Genomic DNA, 17,376 nt, shown 5'->3' with positions numbered 1-17,376 from the left:
AGGATAAAGGGACATGTAGACCAGGAAGGGGCCCAGGATAAAGGGGCATGTAGACCAGGAAGGGGCCCAGGATAAAGGGACATGTAGACCAGGAAGGGGCCCAGGATAAAGGGGCATGCAGACCAGGAAGGGGCCCAGGATAAAGGGGCATGCAGACCAGGAAGGGGCCCAGGATAAAGGGGCATGTAGACCAGGAAGGGGCCACGGATAAAGGGACATGTAGACCAGGAAGAGGCCACGGATAAAGGGACATGTTAACCAGGAAGGGGCCTGGGAATAAGGGGGAAATGTAAGACCAGGAAGGGGCCAAGGATAAAGGGACATGTAGACCAGGAAGGGGCCCAGGATAAAGGGACATGTAGACCAGGAAGAGGCCAAGGATAAAGGGACATGTAGACCAGGAAGGGGCCAAGGATAAAGAGACATGTAGACCAGGAAGTGGCCAAGGATAAAGGGACATGTAGACCAGGAAGGAGCCCAGGATAAAGGGACGTGTAGACCAGGAAGGGGCCAAGGATAAAGGGACATGTAGATCAGGAAGTAGCCCAGGATAATGAGACATGTAGACCAGGAAGGGGCCAAGGATAATGAGACATGTAGACCAGGAAGGGGCCAAGGATAAAGGGACATGTAGACCAGGAAGGGGCCAAGGATAAAGGGACATGTAGACCAGGAAGGAGCCCAGGATAAAGGGACGTGTAGACCAGGAAGAGGCCAAGGATAAAGGGACATGTAGACCAGGAAGGGGCCAAGGATAAAGGGACATGTAGACCAGGAAGGGGCCCAGGATAATGAGACATGTAGACCAAGAAGGGGCCAAGGATAAAGGGACATGTAGACCAGGAAGGGGCCAAGGATAAAGGGACATGTAGACCAGGAAGGAGCCCAGGATAAAGGGACGTGTAGACCAGGAAGGGGCCAAGGATAAAGGGACGTGTAGACCAGGAAGGGGCCAAGGATAAAGGGACGTGTAGACCAGGAAGGGGCCAAGGATAAAGGGACATGTAGACCAGGAAGGGGCCAAGGATAAAGGGACATGTAGATCAGGAAGTAGCCCAGGATAATGAGACATGTAGACCAGGAAGGGGCCAAGGATAAAGGGACATGTAGACCAGGAAGGGGCCAAGGATAAAGGGACATGTAGACCAGGAAGGAGCCCAGGATAAAGGGACGTGTAGACCAGGAAGGGGCCAAGGATAAAGGGACATGTAGACCAGGAAGGGGCCAAGGATAAAGGGACATGTAGACCAGGAAGGGGCCAAGGATAAAGGGACGTGTAGACCAGGAAGGGGCCCAGATTAAGGTACCATAATCATCGACCGTAACAGAAATAAATGCGTGAAATAGATCCCTCTGTGTTTAATGACTCTATGTAAGGCCGGTTTCAGATGTCCGTGTTTCAGGTACGTGTGACATTCGTTTTTAACACTGATGCCACACGTACCCATGTTCTCTGCTGTTAATCACACAATCATGTTTTTACACGGACCGTGTGATCCCCTCATTGCCCCGCATGCACACACGCAGACATGTTTGTTTTTTCTCTGGCAGCACGTGTGGCACATGGACCGCACACTGATGTGATCCGTGTGACACGTACCGGAGAAAACACGGGTCTTTTAAATAGATTTTCTATATTCACCTGTATCCAGCAGTGTTTTCTTCGGGTGTGTGTGTGTGGTGAGGACCTTGATGTCGGGGCATCGCCATGGACAGCATCCCGGAGGACAGCATCGCCGGGGAGAGCATCCCGGAGGACAGCATCGCCGGGGACAGGTGAGTATTCAGCAAACTAGTAGTGTGTGTGCAGGGATGTCCCGTTGCTGTAGCAGGGGTGTCATCAGGATGTCATCAGAGTTCATTGGGAGCTCCAATGACCTCCTGGACGTCACTGCACACACACACTGCTTGCTGGATACTCCCCTGTCCCCGCGGTGCTCCGGCTTCCAGCTCCTCCGTGCGGTGAATAATCAACGAGTATAATGAGCGGCGGTCAGAAGCAGGAGACAGCACTGCTGGATACAGGTGAATATAGAAAATCTTTTCATTAAAAAGACCCGTGCTTTCTCCGGTAAGTGTCACACGCATGCAAACACAGATGTCACACGTATGACACACATGACCATAACCATGCGTGTGGCTTGTACCTGATTAAACACGGACGTCTGAAACCAGCCCAATATATAGTGATAGATCACTGTGTGTAATGACTCTGTAATATATGCATTTCCCTTTTTTTTTTTTTTTTTTTTTTTATTGAATAACTGAAATTAACTTTTTGATCTCATGTATTGAGATCCCTTGTATTTATGGTCGCACTAGTGACTTTTTTTTTAGAGGTAAAACTATGCCAGGAGCATCACTGCCTCTTTTTAATGTCCCCCATTATTTTGTTAACCTTGGCAGCAGCTGCCTGACACTGGTAATTAAAGTTTAAGTTTGCCGTCCACCCAGACATTCAAGTGTTTTCAGTGACAGTTTTACCCATTGTTTTTAATTTAATTTTAATTATAAATTTTCTTTTCTCTGCCCCAGTGCATAACCATATTTATCTTTTACATTAAACTTGTCACTTCTCAGTCCAAGCCCCCAGCTTATATAAATCCTTATATAAATTATCCACTTCTTTGTTAATAACCCAGCAGAGTTTAGTATTATTTGCATATATGGAAATTCTACTTTGCATGCCCCCTGTAAAGATCATAAAATAAAGAGGGCCCAGTACTGACCCCTGTGGTTATCAACTTTTTACTGTAACCCATTTCTTTTTTTTTTTTTTTTTTCTTTTGTTATATATAATATAATATACACTTCTGCTTCCTGTAGGGGAATGAGCCTCAAGCTTTTAATAGAACATTTCTGAGCTTCTGTAATTTACACTGATCTCACCCGATGTTACCAGACCACAGGCGGCCTTATCACCACCGACTCTAGGGTTGTAAATGAGATGTTAACCCCCCCACCCCACCCCCATGTGCATGAGGTGTTGGGGAGTTTAGCAGCCGCCAGAGTTGTCCACTCGCTGCTTATTTCCAGCTTCCTGCTGATACATATGCAAATTCTGCTGGCCTGTGCGTCCATGTGCATGGGGGAGACGGTTCAGTCACAGCGCAGGGTCTGAGATCTTCCATGTTCCTTGAGGACGTCGGGGCAGATATATGGGGGTGGGCAGGGAATGGGGAATTGGGGGGTGGGGGGTGATGAAAGCCGTGAATGGATGGGAATATTTGGGCCGTGCTTCTGGGACTCTGCTCAGTACTTACAGCGATCTTGGTTTGTGTCAGCACCCTCGTCCAGCACAGTGGTGCCCCCTGCAGGGCTCGTGCTGTCACTTGGTGCCTACAAGGTTAATTATCCCTCGGACTATTCTTGTACCAGATTGCAGAATTTTTTTATTTTTTTTTTCGTGTGCGAACGAAACATTCAGCATCTTGGCAGCTCCGCTCGAGGCGGCAGATGGCAGCACAATCAGAGTGCCCAGGCTGGGTGCCCACATTAGCACACGGCCCGGATTAGTCTTTCCCGTGGGTAGGGGACCCTGATCTATCCTTACATGCAAAACACTCTGGAGCACAATATATACAAGTATATACCCGCTGTATACTGTGGGTGCTCATTGTATAATGTAAGTAATCGCTGAGGCCGGGCGGCCGCGCCCTCCCCCCCCCCCCCTCGCTGTAGACGCCTGGGCCCCCCTTCCCCACGCTGTAGACGCCGGGCGCCCCCCCCCCCCTCGCTATAGACGCTGGGTGACCCGCCCCTCCTCCCTCGCTGTAGACGCTGGGTGGCCCGCCCCTCCTCCCTCGCTGTAGACGCTGGGTGGCCCGCCCCTCCTCCCTCGCTGTAGACGCTGGGCGCCCCCCCCCATCTCCTCGCTGTAGATGCCTGGCGCCCCCCCCCCTCGCTGTAGACGCTGGGTGGCCCGCCCCCCCTCTCCTCGCTGTAGACGCTGGGTGGCCCGCCCCTCCTCCCTCGCTGTAGACGCTGGGCGCCCCCCCCCATCTCCTTGCTGTAGATGCCTGGCGCCCCCCCCCTCTCCTCGCTGTAGACGCTGGGTGACCCGCCCCTCCTCCCTCGCTGTAGACGCTGGGTGGCCCGCCCCTCCTCCCTCGCTGTAGACGCTGGGTGGCCCGCCCCTCCTCCCTCGCTGTAGACGCTGGGCGCCCCCCCCCCATCTCCTCGCTGTAGATGCCTGGCGCCCCCCCCCTCGCTGTAGACGCTGGGTGGCCCGCCCCCCCTCTCCTCGCTGTAGACGCTGGGTGGCCCGCCCCTCCTCCCTCGCTGTAGACGCTGGGCGCCCCCCCCCATCTCCTTGCTGTAGATGCCTGGCGCCCCCCCCCCTCTCCTCGCTGTAGACGCTGGGTGGCCCGCCCCCCCTCTCCTCGCTGTAGACGCTGGGTGGCCCGCCCCCCCTCTCCTCGCTGTAGACGCTGGGTGGCCCGCCCCTCCTCCCTCGCTGTAGACGCTGGGTGGCCCGCCCCCCCCTCGCTGTAGACGCTGGGTTCCCCCCCCCCCCTCCTCGCTGTAGACACTGGGCACCCCCCCTCCTCGCTGTAGACGCTGGGTGGCCCACCCCTCCTCCCTCGCTGTAGACGCTGGGCGGCCTGCCCCCCACCCCCACTCGCTGTAACCCCTTTTATTTTCTGTATGAGCAAGTTCTGTAAAGGAGAGATGGGTCTAAAGTAACATGGCGGCTTCCTTTCATAAACTGCGCCACCCCTAGTGGCTGTTCGTCTGGTATTCTAGCTCCTGCTCGAGGCTGAGCTGCAGTACCACTCGAAGCCTGTGACTAGGGGGGCGCTGCTGTTAGAAGAATCTGGCTTGGTTGGTCCGAACCTGGGCGAGCGCTGTAAATCCACTGCCGGCACCAGACCCGCTCCCGGATGGTGTCTTATGGCAGCCATTGTGCACATCCATGTCCTGGGCTGCAGTGACGCTCCGGACATGCTGGGAGTTGTAGTGCAGATGACGCAGTGTCCACCTTTCCTTCTCTTCCCTCCTCCTGCACAGTTATATATTTCCGCGCTCCTCCCCTCTCCTCTCCTCTTTTTCCTTCGCCTCCAACACTACAGAACTAAATCCACTATTATCCACAGGTAACAAATGCCGCCAAACCGTCCATAGGCAGCAGCCGTGCGCCAGTGTCCACCAGCCACAAACCGGGCGGTGCCAACGTGAGTAATGTGCGGCCAGACCGGGACCCCCGCTCAGTGTCGCGGGGCCGGTATAGATGGGGTATCTGTCTCCGGCGGCTGCTGGCGGTGTCCTCCCACTCAGGATCTGCCTCTTATTCTTTCTCACTTTCCTCAGGTCTCTGCTGTCCTCGGGGCGAGTTAAAGGGGGCTTCCAGCTCTACTGAAAGGTTAAAGGGGCCGTCCGGTGCCGCTCTGATCTGCATGGGGGACGTCACATCTGCTGGGACACGTGCACCAGTCCAATACGTCCCCCACAGATGAGCGCGGCGCCGGAGGACCCCCTTAAAAATTATCATTGTACAATGACTAATGCTTTTGTCTGTTTCCCAGCATTTCCAAGATCTCTGCTTGTTGTCAGTAAATGGAGCGCTCCTGATTGTGCCCCCGTCTTATCGCAGATTTGGGGAATTGCCTTCACTGATACATAGGAACAGACCCTCAGCTGTGTGAGAAGGCAAAGCACAGTATGCTGCCAGTCACTGACAGCAGGCACAGATATTGGACTGGAAAACTGCGCACATTACATGAAAGTGTTAATATAAATATGGAAGCCCCCTCTAAAGGACGGAGAGCCCTGAATGGTTAATTCTGCACCCTGCAGATGATGGAGACCCATCTGGGGTGACTCCGATATTTGGGGCTTCCTGGCCTGACTCGCCCGTCTTCTTCACAGGTTTCATCTTGGTTTTTCCTTCTTCTTGGAGATCTGTAGGGGTCAGTCTGATTAGACCGCGGGGCGGATGACGGCGGTGGCCTGCGCCGAGCGGCACTGATCTGTACATGTCTTCCTGCAGGTGCAGATCCTGAACAAGAAAGTGGACGTGTCCAAGGTCTCCTCCAAGTGCGGCTCCAAAGCCAGCGCTAAAGGAAAGACCGGTGAGCGGATGATTGCGGAGACTGGTGGGTGCCAAGTAGAGCTGGTGGACGGGCGCCCTGTGCCGGGCTCTGGTGTCGGGGGAGGACGGGCGCCCCCTGCTGGGCTCTGGTGTCGGGGGAGGACGGGCGCCCCCTGCTGGGCTCTGGTGTCGGGTGGGGGGGGTGGGCTCTTCCCAGGGAAAGACGGGCGCCCCCTGCTGGGCTCTGATGCTGGGGTTGGGGGACGGGCGCCCCCTGCTGGGCTCTGATGCTGGGGTTGGGGGACGGGCGCCCCCTGCTGGGCTCTGATGCTGGGGTTGGGGGACGGGTGTTTATTGGGGGTGTTTGCAGTAACTTTCTTGGGACGCCGGTGGGGATGTAATTGGATGGGGAGACGAGTGCGGACTATGCGCCCGTACTCTGCTGAATATTCTGCAGCGATTTGGCAGCACATGTGCGCGTCAATGCACTCAGTAACACTACGCAATGGATGCTGTTTTTTTGTGCAAAAAAAGCCAATTTCCTGCGCTCTGGATGCTGCCCCCGCCATAGACAGAGCGGGGGCTGCATCCATAGCGTATGCAATAATTGACATGCTCATTTTATAAACCCATGTATTTGGGTCAAAATTTTAACACCCAAATCGCTGCGTTCATAAAAGCCACGTGCACACGTCTCATGCACAATCTGCATAGACTGCAGGGGACGCAGGACGCATGCTTTTACGCTGCAGTGCTAAAATGCAGAGTAAACGCCATTACGCAACGTGCGCATGAGCCCTGAAGCTCGTTACCCATAAACCATCGGTCTCTTCTTCTTCTCTTGCAGGAGGAGGTGACTCCAAACCTGACGAGTCCTTGAAGACCGCGATCAAGCAGGAACCTCAAGAGAGCCTAAAGGTCCGAGCAGGAGACCACCGAGGAGGGAACTCGGTCACATCTTCCTTTCTCCACCCACTAAAAAACGTCTTTGTTTTCAACACAGGAGAATAGCGCAGAACAGACGACTCCACCGCAGAACGGAGACCTAGCGGCACCCGCAGACAGCCCGGCGGTGGACACGCGGGAGAACGGTGCCGCAGACACGCCCCCTGTAGACGGCAGCAATCAAAGGGAAATGCAGAGCTTCAATTCTCTCATACCGGAGACAAGTAAGAGAGTCCGAGCCGGGGCCGGTAATGGCCGACCCCTGTAACTCCCCCCGTAATACTGGGAACGAGGGCGGCGGTGGGTCTGAAAGTTCTGGGTTGAGGAATGATGACGATCTCTGCTTGCTGGCAGTGAATGTGGTGGTCTGTCCCTCGGTGCGGTGTCACGTGCAGCCCCCTGGGGGGGTCTTTACAGATCCGGCCCTGACAGGAAGCAGAGATCTGGAGAAAGTGTATTAGAAAGCTGGAGAAAGTCCGGATATTCTGGCATAAAACCTTGTATAAATGAGGCTCGCGGAGGTTTGTGTAGCGCCCCCTACATCTCCGCCCAATCTAACGTCCCGGCACAGTAGAGTAATCGATCCGGAAGGTTCCTGTAATCCGGAATGTTCTGGATTATCAGACAGTACGGTTCTCGCTGGTCGGTATTTCCGGATTACAGGAGCGTTTCGCCCGGCTTCAGCACTCGCACCGTCTGAGATACAAAATGCTTTTATTTTCCAGGCATCTAATGATGAATTTGTGGTGTCGTCTTCCATCTCTCATTGTCTGGTCTCCTCCCTGTACAACTCCCATCATCCTGTCCTTCCCACTTGTTCTCCACCCACCTCCGAAATCGTCACACTGTTTCCCTGCAGATTGATGAGTCGCCCCCCCACCCAACGGCCGCCGGCGAGAGATGGACCTACGGAGAAAAAAAAACCGTCTGCAACCGCCGTCACCATCCACCCCTTGTACCCCACCCTATGTTCAGCACTCACATCCCCCTCCCCCGCTCTTACTATCCATAGCGCAGCAGAGGGTTTGTGACATGGTGACATCTCCTCCTCCACCGCTACAGCCGCCATGGCGTCCGCTACGACAGGTTCATCCGCTCCACGGCACCGAGTGACATCTGCTGGTCATTGTGAGCCACGGCCGGCTCGCCACCGCCCCCTGGTGTCTGGCTCCAGTGATGGCGGGACGGGCAGCGCTCCTGTCCGGGGATATGGTACCTTTTTATTATAAGAGACTGTGTTTTTTAGCAATATGTTTATGGCAAATTCTGTCCGGGGGAGGGGCGCAGTATTATACGAGCAGTGTGTGGTATGGATCGCGCACCCATGACCCGCCAGGGGAGGGACGGTAACGGCGGCCGGCCCTGGTCGCCATCTTCATTTACGAACCTGTGTTTATAATTTAATATTAAATGTTGGGTATATATATATATGTATATGACTGGCGCCACGCGGGCGCCTCTGTAACCGTACAGCCCCACGTGGACGTCCTGCACTCGCCGCTTCTGACGCTTTCTCATTGCTAGAAAATTCCTCACATATCGAGAAGTTGCGTTATTTTTTTTTTTTGTTTTTTTTTAGGTTAATATTTAATATTATTGCGATTTGTATGAAGCAGTCACTGCGGAAAGTTCAGTACGTGATGAGGGGGTCGTCCGAAAACGCGTGGTGATGGGGACGGACCAGGGAAAGCGAGGGGCCGTGGGTCATCCGAAAAACACGTGGTGATGGGGGACGGATCAGGGAAAGTGAGGGTCCTCCGAAAACGCATCATGATGGGGACGGATCGGAGAAAGTGAGGGGCTTAGGTCGTCCGAAAATTGGTGATGGGGACTGATCAGGGAAAGTGAGGGGCCGTGGGTCATCCGAAAAACGCGTGGTGTTGGGGACGGATCGGGGAAAGTGAGGGGCATAGGTTGTCCAAAAACACGTCATGATGGGGACGGATTGGGGAAAGTGAGGGGTATGGGTCGTCCAAAAACGCGTGGTGATGGGTACAGATCGGAGAAAGTGTGGGTCGTCCAAAAAATGCGATATGATGGGGGATGGATCGAGTAAAGTGAGGGGCATGGATCGTCCAAAAAACTTGTGGCAATGGGGACGAACAGGGGAAAGTAAGGGGCTTGGGTCGTCCGAAAAGGCGTCGTGATGGGGACGGATCAGGGAAAGTGAGGGGCCGCGGACGCAGTTTTGCATGTTGGTTTTGCAATGTCGGCCATATTGTTTTAGAAGGGGAACGTTCTCACCGATCGGCCCCGACCGAAGGGACGAGGGTAATCTGAAGGTTTATTTAGAAGCAATTTTTTTGGGAGGGAAAATGTTTGTTCTTTTTGTACGATTTGTGGTTTGGACTAACATTTTACGTGCTGTGACGACACTAAAGGACTGACGTGTAAATAATTTATTCTGGGGAGGGGGGAGCTTGGGTATCCGGGGGCCGCACCCCGACACCTGGACCTACACGTTCTTATTGCACTTGTATTTTTATATATAAATATAATAAAATTGTTGCATGATTTCTAATAAAATGACATTAAAATGTGACAAAATTGCAGCAGTGTCTGGACGTCTTTAACTCTTTGCTTGCTGTGTTGGACTCTTCAGGATGATACAGAAATGGTCGGTCTTGTCCCCAAACACCCCCCCCACCCCCCACCCATATCCCGTGTCTGCACCCCCCCCCCCACCCCGTGGCGTCTGCACCCCCCCTCGGCTGTGATCCCGCATGCACCTATTTGTCACTTCCAGTGTCTTTAGGAAACCTGTGGATTCCCCACAGCTGGATTTTCTGCACAGTGTTACAGTCCAGTCACCATAATGGAATAATGTCTCTTAAATACCCAGTGATGCGGGGGGGTTGTCATTCTGTAACGTCTTACATCTGCTATATAGCAGACTGCTTCTACTGTAAGCACAGGAAGAAAGGGGGAGGAGGGGGAGCAAGCTGCAGAAAACTGGATGGTCCCCTTTGTAAGATGTCTCCATATTGTGCTGGATGTGTTGTCCCCTCCCTTTTCTGTCTTGGTATCTTCCAGGTTTGTGAATTCCCCCCGCTTGACCTTGTGGTACCTACCAAACTAGAACACGGCCATTTATTTCTTATCCTGAAATCTTCACGCCCTCGCCCGGCCTCTAGGGTGGCACTGCAATTTTGTTTTTTTTTTTTTTTTTGGTAGCTTCTAATTGATAGGATTTTTTTTTTTTTTTTTTATGAACTATTCCCTTTAAATTGGGGGGTTGCACCTGGATTTTGTCTGCCTCTGGGAAAGCTGGGTAACCACAAATATATGGGTAACGTCAAAGAGCACCTCCCCTGGGATGACGTCATCGAAGGTCACGCCCCGGCTCACTGTTTCCTATCATTTTGTGCCGGGCCACGGCGGCCATATTGGTGCACCCAACTATTCTGGATGGAGAAATGACAGGTGTTAGGAGGGCGTCTCGGGGATTTCCATCTTGTCCTAGCGATGTGCGTTTTCTCTGATTATCGCTCCACGTTGATCCGGACGCTGGCGGCGGGCGATTGTTTTCGGGGCTCTGCACATATCTGGTGAATGGGATCACATTTTTACCATGTGAGGGTTCACTGTACCCCATTAGGGCAAGAAGTAGTGGCCGATAGTAAGCAGAAATCACCACGAAGTGCCAAATGTTTTCAAGGAACTGCAGGGGTCCACGGTCCGGACCCCCAGATAATGTAAAATACCCCGAATTTACAGGAGAATCCTGTAGTTGTCCAAAATTGAGGAAATTCCTGATGTTACTGTAATGTTGACTTGTATTGATCTTCTCTAGTCACATCCAGAGCTGCAGCCACACTTTTTTTTTCTTTTTGTAGATTGCGGATTCATCTTAATACATTGTTATGCATCGTAGTCTGGGGGGAGGGGAGACACATTGAGCTCATGCAGTCGGAGTTTGCAGCTCTGGATGTGATTGGAGTATGAGTTCTGATGTCACTACGTATCTATATTCAGAGCTTTGCTGCGGCTCTTCTGTCTCTGTAGAGCGACGAGCACTTTATCAGACCCTCGATCATTAATTGGCGGGGGCTGTATCTGTATCCCATCATTTCAAGCAAAGGCCCCTCTGCTTCTGTAGCCGCTTACTCTCGTCAATGGCTGATCAGGTAGCCCCGGACAGTGCGCCCCCCTATGGCCGGGAAGCGGGGCGGCTGCAGGAGCTGAGGGCCAGGACTCGAGTGGACAGGACTGTGACTGAATGTTTGACTTGCTGCTGATAGAAGCCACGATGGCGGCTTCCTGACTGTTCTTTCCTTCTCTACCGATAGCAATATTATCTGCTCCACATCCTGGAACTTTCTATTGTAAAAGGTTGAAATAAAAACTTCTAGATGTGAAACACAACGGCGTCCGACTCTTCTGTCCAGCTGCACACAGACCATTTATCTTTGGTGCTGCAGTCACTTGCTTACGGGCTCACTCAATATGCTCATGAATATTCACTGCACTGTGTACCCGGAAGCAAGTGTGACCGCAGCACCGGGAAAGGTGAATAAGGCTAAGTTCACATTTCCGTTGATTTGTATCAGTCACATGCGTCGCTTGACGCATGTGACTGATGCGCTGTTCAACGCTGTACAACGGATGACAAAGAACAGAATTCTTTGTCGGATTCCGTTGTGTGCGGGGGGCGGAGTTCTGGGGCGGAGCCGAGTGGGGGGCGGGGCCAGGCGCTGAGGATGTCAGTGGAAGTGCTGCGGTCTGCATGGCTGGGGACAGGTGAGTATCTGTGAGTGAGTGAGTGTGTATGTGCATGTATGTATGTATGTGTGTGCACATGCAAAGTGCGGGAGGGGGCGGGGCCAGGCGCTGAGGATGTCAGTAGAAGTGCTGCGGTCTGCATGGCTGGGGACAGGTGAGTGTATGTGTGAGTGTGAGTGTGTGCATGTATGTATGTATGTATGTATGTGTGTGTGTGTGTGTGCACATGCAAAGTGCGGGAGGGGGCGGAGCCGAGCAGGGGGCGGGGCCAGACGAGGGTGTCAGTGCATGGCTGGGGACAGGTGTGTGTGTGTGTGTACATACATGTGCGGAGTGCGGGAGGGGGCGGGGCCGAGCGGGGAAGTGTCGGCCTCCCTGCACACGTAACCAGCCTAAATATCGGGTAACAGCAAAGCACCCGATATTTACCTTGGTTACCCGATATTTACCTTGGTTACGGGCCTACACCGCTTAGCGCTGGCTCCTTGCACCGTAACCAGGGTAAATATCGGGTAACCAACCAAAGCTGGTGACGTGTGCAGAGAGCATGTGCAGCGAAATCAGACGGATCTCGCTGCTCAAAAAACGTTACATGCTGCGTTCCTCCCGCCCGGCGGTCAGTCGTTCCACGACTGATCAGTCGGGCGGAGGGTGCAACGCAGCATCATCAGTCACAATCCGCTGCTCATACAAGTCTATGGGAGCAGCGGAATCCGCTAAACGGATTCCGCTGTTTACAAGAGCAGCGGATTGTGACTGATAGATTTTAGCGGAAATGTGAACTTAGCACACAGAGCAGGAACTTTTTAGGCTATCACATGTGTGGCCATATGCACCTTCAACGTGGTTTGTGCAAAACATCAGTGTCATGCACGGACATCTGAAATAGGCTGAATTCATTATTTTATTTTTACCACCTTTTTACAATAAGTATCAGTACTACCTCAACTGCGTCCAACGAAAGTATGAATGCAACATGTAGTACTAGATGGGGAGGAGGGAGATGCAGCTGCAGACTTTTCCCTTATCTTTGGTAAAATTCCTTTAAGGTCAGAGTCTCCTTCTGAAGTTGCCTCCGCTTGCGGGACATAATTATAAAGCACTTATCCTAGACACATACAGGTCTGAGTGTTTTTAGGTTGGGGGCAGCACAGGTCCCTGTCCTCCAGGACTCCTCTACACTTTTGCTGTTCCCTGAGACTAGTCTCACATTGAGCATTGGATAGGCTGTGCGCTCTGCACCGCACAGAAAAGGTGCGTTTCAGAGCGCAGCTGAACAGCTGCGTTCTGAAGCGCATGGTGCCGGCAGAGAACATGCGCTCTGCATGCTGCCTCTCCCTGTAGACAGCATGCAAACCGCACGAAAGAAGTGACATGGCAGCAGCCGAATCGCTGCGTTCTAATACGCCACATGCGCACGTCTCCTGCATAATCTCCATAGACTGTGCAGGGAGCCGTAGGACGCATGCAGTTACGCTGCGGTGCAGATCGCAGCGTAACTGCATGTATTACGCACACGTGCGCACATAGCCTGAAAGGCTCATTGCGTCGTCTGGAATATGAAGAGCTGTGGCCAGTGGAGAACTAAGTGTTCCTATGACTTTTTAGGATTCAGACCATATTTCAGTAGCAGGTGCTTCAGACACGACTGTGCACCCCCTGCTGGACCCTAAATATCAGAAGGGTAGAGACCAGTCATGGGTGAACACGACTGTGCGCAAGTAGAGTATAATCGAAATCAATGGGAAATGCGAGACTTTTTGCAAAAACTACTGGCATTTCCTATTAACTTTCATTATACCAGTCAGTCCTGCTCATTGCAAGCATGGCCATGCTCGCTCATCACTAGCATGGACGCTGCCAGGAGAGCAATGGTTCCCAAACTCCACTTACGCAGGACAATTAAGTGCCTGCCGTTACTATGGACAAACCCACAGGAAAGTCAGGATTCCCAAAAGCAGCCAGCAATCCGCACATACGCATTCTGCTGCAGAAGACTAGGTATCTGGCTCCATTTAATTTCTATTGTCTTAGTCTTTCATATTTCCATTAGTCACAAGCCATCGCTATGAGAAAAAACTGAATCCTGCAAAATAATTTGCAGGATTGTTTTTTCCCCATAAACTTGTATTAATGACGGATTGCAACTGATGGCCCTGTGTTGCATCAGTTGTGCAGAAGCAACGCAGAATAACATTTTTCTGCACGTTGAAATGACGCACTGCGCAGGATTCCATCGCAATCCATCAAGAGGTATAATGGTTGTCTATGGTGCAGGATCCAGTGCTGGGTCAGTCATGTTCTACTGAGCATGGCCAGTATGTACACACTCACATAGGTCTTTTTTCAACCTTGGTAACTAGGTCCATCTAGTTCAACCTTCCTCCACCAGTTCTACATTTGGTCACTTGGACAAATCTGTTTTTTCTTGCAGGGATGTGTTGCATCAGTTGTACCACAATCTGTGACCGATCCGTTGCATCAGTCACAAAACTGATGGGGAAAAAAATGTGAAAGTAGCCTTATCTGCGGGGGATTTGGGGTCAACACCTTACAGAAACTTGCTCTTGTTACAGTTTAATGGAGAGAAATTTATTTTTTGGTGTTTCACGACTGGGTACAATCAAACCCTCCACTTTGTGCCCAAGACACAATTCTGATTTGTTTATGGTCCAGAAAGGGAAACAGTCTTAAAGGAACTGTCAGCACAGAATGACTGCTCAAACCAAGCATCACGGTGGTCAAACATTTAAATACATCTCGCCTCCTTGTTTTCCATCTCTCTGCCTCTATAAAGCCAGTACTATTAATCAAAGAAGGTGGGGGGGGTGTAATTAAAAGTATGGCCACCATGATGCGCTTGGTTTGAACAGTCAATGAGGGGGAGAAAATAAATAAATAGAACCTCAGACCTCCAACACACTTCCGTTAAGAACACACACACACTTGCCGCGAGACACATTTTGCGTGTGATACGTGGACCGCATGTACCCGAAACACTTATGTTCTCGCGGATAGCACACAGAAAACTGGTAATTTGCATACTCACGTGGTCCGTGCTGTTCAGGGTTCTGATCTTCAGCTCCAGCCCCGCCAGCGCTGCTTCCGGAGGGGCGGAGCTTGGCACCCATGGCAACACGCCCACCTCCTTTACACACTCATAATGAGCGGCAGCCACATTTTGCAGCGGACGAATCTGCGGGGCTGGTGGAGGTGAGTGTGTCACACGGAACCGCATCCACACTACATCGGTGTGGTACGGGTGCGGGCCGTGTGACATCCGTGCTGCCGGAGAATACGTGGACAAGTCAGCATGCAAAAATCACGGATGCAGGTCAGTACGGAACGGACGCACGTTCCAAAATACTTACGTGTGTTCAAACAATGAAAACATAGGTCCACGTGTCTCTGTGCCACCGCTACGTGAAAAACTGCCAAACATGTACCAGCGGCACGGATGTGTGTTAGGCCTATAAGAAAGTTTTAGAACTGTACAATCTTTTATGGACAAGTGCCACAAAGTATCACAAAATGCTATTTAATCTGGAATTTTCTGAAGAAACATGGGGGTGCGGAACAAAAACAAGACCAACCAGGTCCTAAGTGCATATAAATTACCCCCCCGACCCCTGCCTAAAACGCAGAGCAGAAAAGGAATTCTCATTGCACATCCCTGCATCAACAAAACAAACGTCAAAAAAGCGCGCGCGCGCGCAGCGTGGTGACTTCACTCCTCAGCGAGGGCAGCCGGCTCCTCTATGAAGCAATAAGCTGTGCTGTTCAGCAGCTGCACCAGGATACTCAGCAGCTGGGAGTACTGCGCCTGCTCCTGGGGGGACTGTGGAGGGAGCTGATCCTGCAGATTCCTCTTCACCATCTGGGACAGGGCCTGGCGCAGATCTTCGAGAAGTGCAATAGTGCGGGAGTCGCTCTCCAGCTTCAAGAGGTTTGTGTCCGACAAGAAAACCGTAATCAGCTCCCCGCTCTCTGCAAAAACAAAGAGCATGTAAGAAACAAACAAAAAAAAAAAAAACACAGAACGGGGCACAAAACCCCCAACAGTCAACAATGCAACTTTACTAAATTATTTCATTTTGTGTACACAGCTCCTATGTTTTTCCAAAACAGCGTTGTATATTCAGAAATGTAAGAACAGAATCCTTTTAGTTCCTATAATTTCCATCTGGTCTTATAAAACTGACTGATCTCATAAGGTTCAGCCAACATTGATGGGTGGGGAAGCGTCACATTTCTACACAGACACCCTACGGTTCTTATTGGTGTACTAGCTGTACTACCCGGCTTCGCCCGGGTTAATAACTGCTGTTAACAAAATAGAATATATTAACAAAAATATATTCTGCACACAAAAACCACAAAACAAATAGAAATGTAAATGTCTGGCTCTTTCCCTGTCTGGCTCTTTCCCTGTCTGGCTCTTTCCCTGTCTGGCTCTTTCCCTGTCTGGCTCTTTCCCTGTCTGGCTCTGTCTCTTTCCCTGGCTGCATTGTGAGACGCCAACATTCCATGTAAGGGCGTGGCTTCGCATTCTTCTGAAGTTCTGGCTGCACTGTTGCTCCCAGCTCCATTCGCTTTAATAGAGGCAGGTTTTTTGGCAAATAACTAAAGCACAGGGTTAAAATTTCCCCTCAAAACATAGCCTATGACGCTCTCAGGATCCAGACGTGTGAGTGTGCAAAATTTTGTGGCTGCAGCTGCGACGGTGCAGATGCCAATCCTGGACATACACATACAGCTTTATATATTGGATAGTTCAGAGAAGTTATTTCTTTGTTTGAGGTACTATATAAACTGGTCACAATGTAATAAACCAGAAAGAAGGGAATTTTGTTTACTTACCGTAAATTCCTTTTCTTCTAGCTCTAATTGGGAGACCCAGATAATTGGGTGTATAGCTACTGCCTCCGGAGGCCACACAAAGTATTACACTTAAAAGTGTAAGGCCCCTCCCCTTCTGCCTATACACCCCCCGTGGGATCACGGCTGCTCAGTTTTAGTGCAAAAGCAAGAAGGAGGAAAGCCAATAAACTGGTTTAAGCAATTCAATCCGAAGGAATATCGGAGAACTGAAACCATTCAACATGACTAACATGTATACCCCAAAAAAACAGGGGCGGGTGCTGGGTCTCCCAATTAGAGCTAGAAGAAAAGGAATTTACGGTAAGTAAACAAAATTCCCTTCTTCTTCGTCGCTCTATTGGGAGACCCAGACAATTGGGATGTCCAAAAGCAATCCCTGGGTGGGTAAAATAATACCTCGTGATAGGCCGTAAAATGGCCTTTTCCTACATGGGGGCAACCGCCGCCTGCAGGACTCTTCTACCTAGGCTGGCGTCCGCCGAAGCATAGGTATGCACCTGATAATGCTTGGTAAAAGCGTGCAGACTCGACCAGGTAGCCGCCTGGCACACCTGCTGGGCCGAAGCCTGGTGCCGTAATGCCCGGGACGCACCCACGGCTCTGGCAAATGGGCCTTCAGCCCTGAGGGAACCGGAAGCCCCGCAGAACGGTAGACTTCAAGAACTGGTTCGTTGATCCACCGAGTCAGGGTGGATTTGGAAGCTTGCAACCCCTTACGCTGACCAGCGACAAGGACAAGAGTGCCTCCGAGCGGCGCCGGAGCGCCGTGCGGGAAAAGTAGGTTCTGAGAGCTCTCA

At 51.6% G+C, this 17,376-nt stretch overlaps 2 protein-coding genes across 10 annotated transcripts in view; one reads left to right on the top strand and one right to left on the bottom strand.

The window, feature by feature from the left end:
• The window catches only part of LOC142243655 (uncharacterized), a 44,801-nt gene extending 35,273 nt beyond the window's left edge, over nucleotides 1-9,528 (top strand). For 4 of the 9 annotated variants that reach the window (XM_075315780.1, XM_075315776.1, XM_075315779.1 and 1 more), the window contains 5 exons: nucleotides 5,097-5,174; nucleotides 5,990-6,071; nucleotides 6,879-6,949; nucleotides 7,035-7,200; nucleotides 7,702-9,528. In XM_075315780.1, the coding sequence (XP_075171895.1) occupies nucleotides 5,097-5,174; nucleotides 5,990-6,071; nucleotides 6,879-6,949; nucleotides 7,035-7,200; nucleotides 7,702-7,709 (405 nt within the window). In that variant the 3' untranslated portion in view covers nucleotides 7,710-9,528. The remainder of the gene's footprint in view (nucleotides 1-5,096; nucleotides 5,175-5,989; nucleotides 6,072-6,878; nucleotides 6,950-7,034; nucleotides 7,201-7,701) is intronic. The other 5 variants (XM_075315783.1, XM_075315782.1, XM_075315781.1 and 2 more) reach the window with 2 other exon arrangements.
• A 5,692-nt stretch (nucleotides 9,529-15,220) lies between these two features.
• The window catches only part of DHX30 (DExH-box helicase 30), a 32,708-nt gene continuing 30,552 nt past the window's right edge, over nucleotides 15,221-17,376 (bottom strand). Inside the window, exon 19 of the mRNA XM_075315774.1 lies at nucleotides 15,221-15,685. Within this exon, the coding sequence (XP_075171889.1) occupies nucleotides 15,426-15,685 (260 nt within the window). The 3' untranslated portion in view covers nucleotides 15,221-15,425. The remainder of the gene's footprint in view (nucleotides 15,686-17,376) is intronic.

Source organism: Anomaloglossus baeobatrachus, chromosome 6 (assembly GCF_048569485.1).
Source record: "Anomaloglossus baeobatrachus isolate aAnoBae1 chromosome 6, aAnoBae1.hap1, whole genome shotgun sequence".
Taxonomy (NCBI): domain Eukaryota; kingdom Metazoa; phylum Chordata; class Amphibia; order Anura; family Aromobatidae; genus Anomaloglossus; species Anomaloglossus baeobatrachus.
Note: the sequence above shows the minus strand (reverse complement) of the source record. Positions and strands in the feature narration are given on the sequence as shown.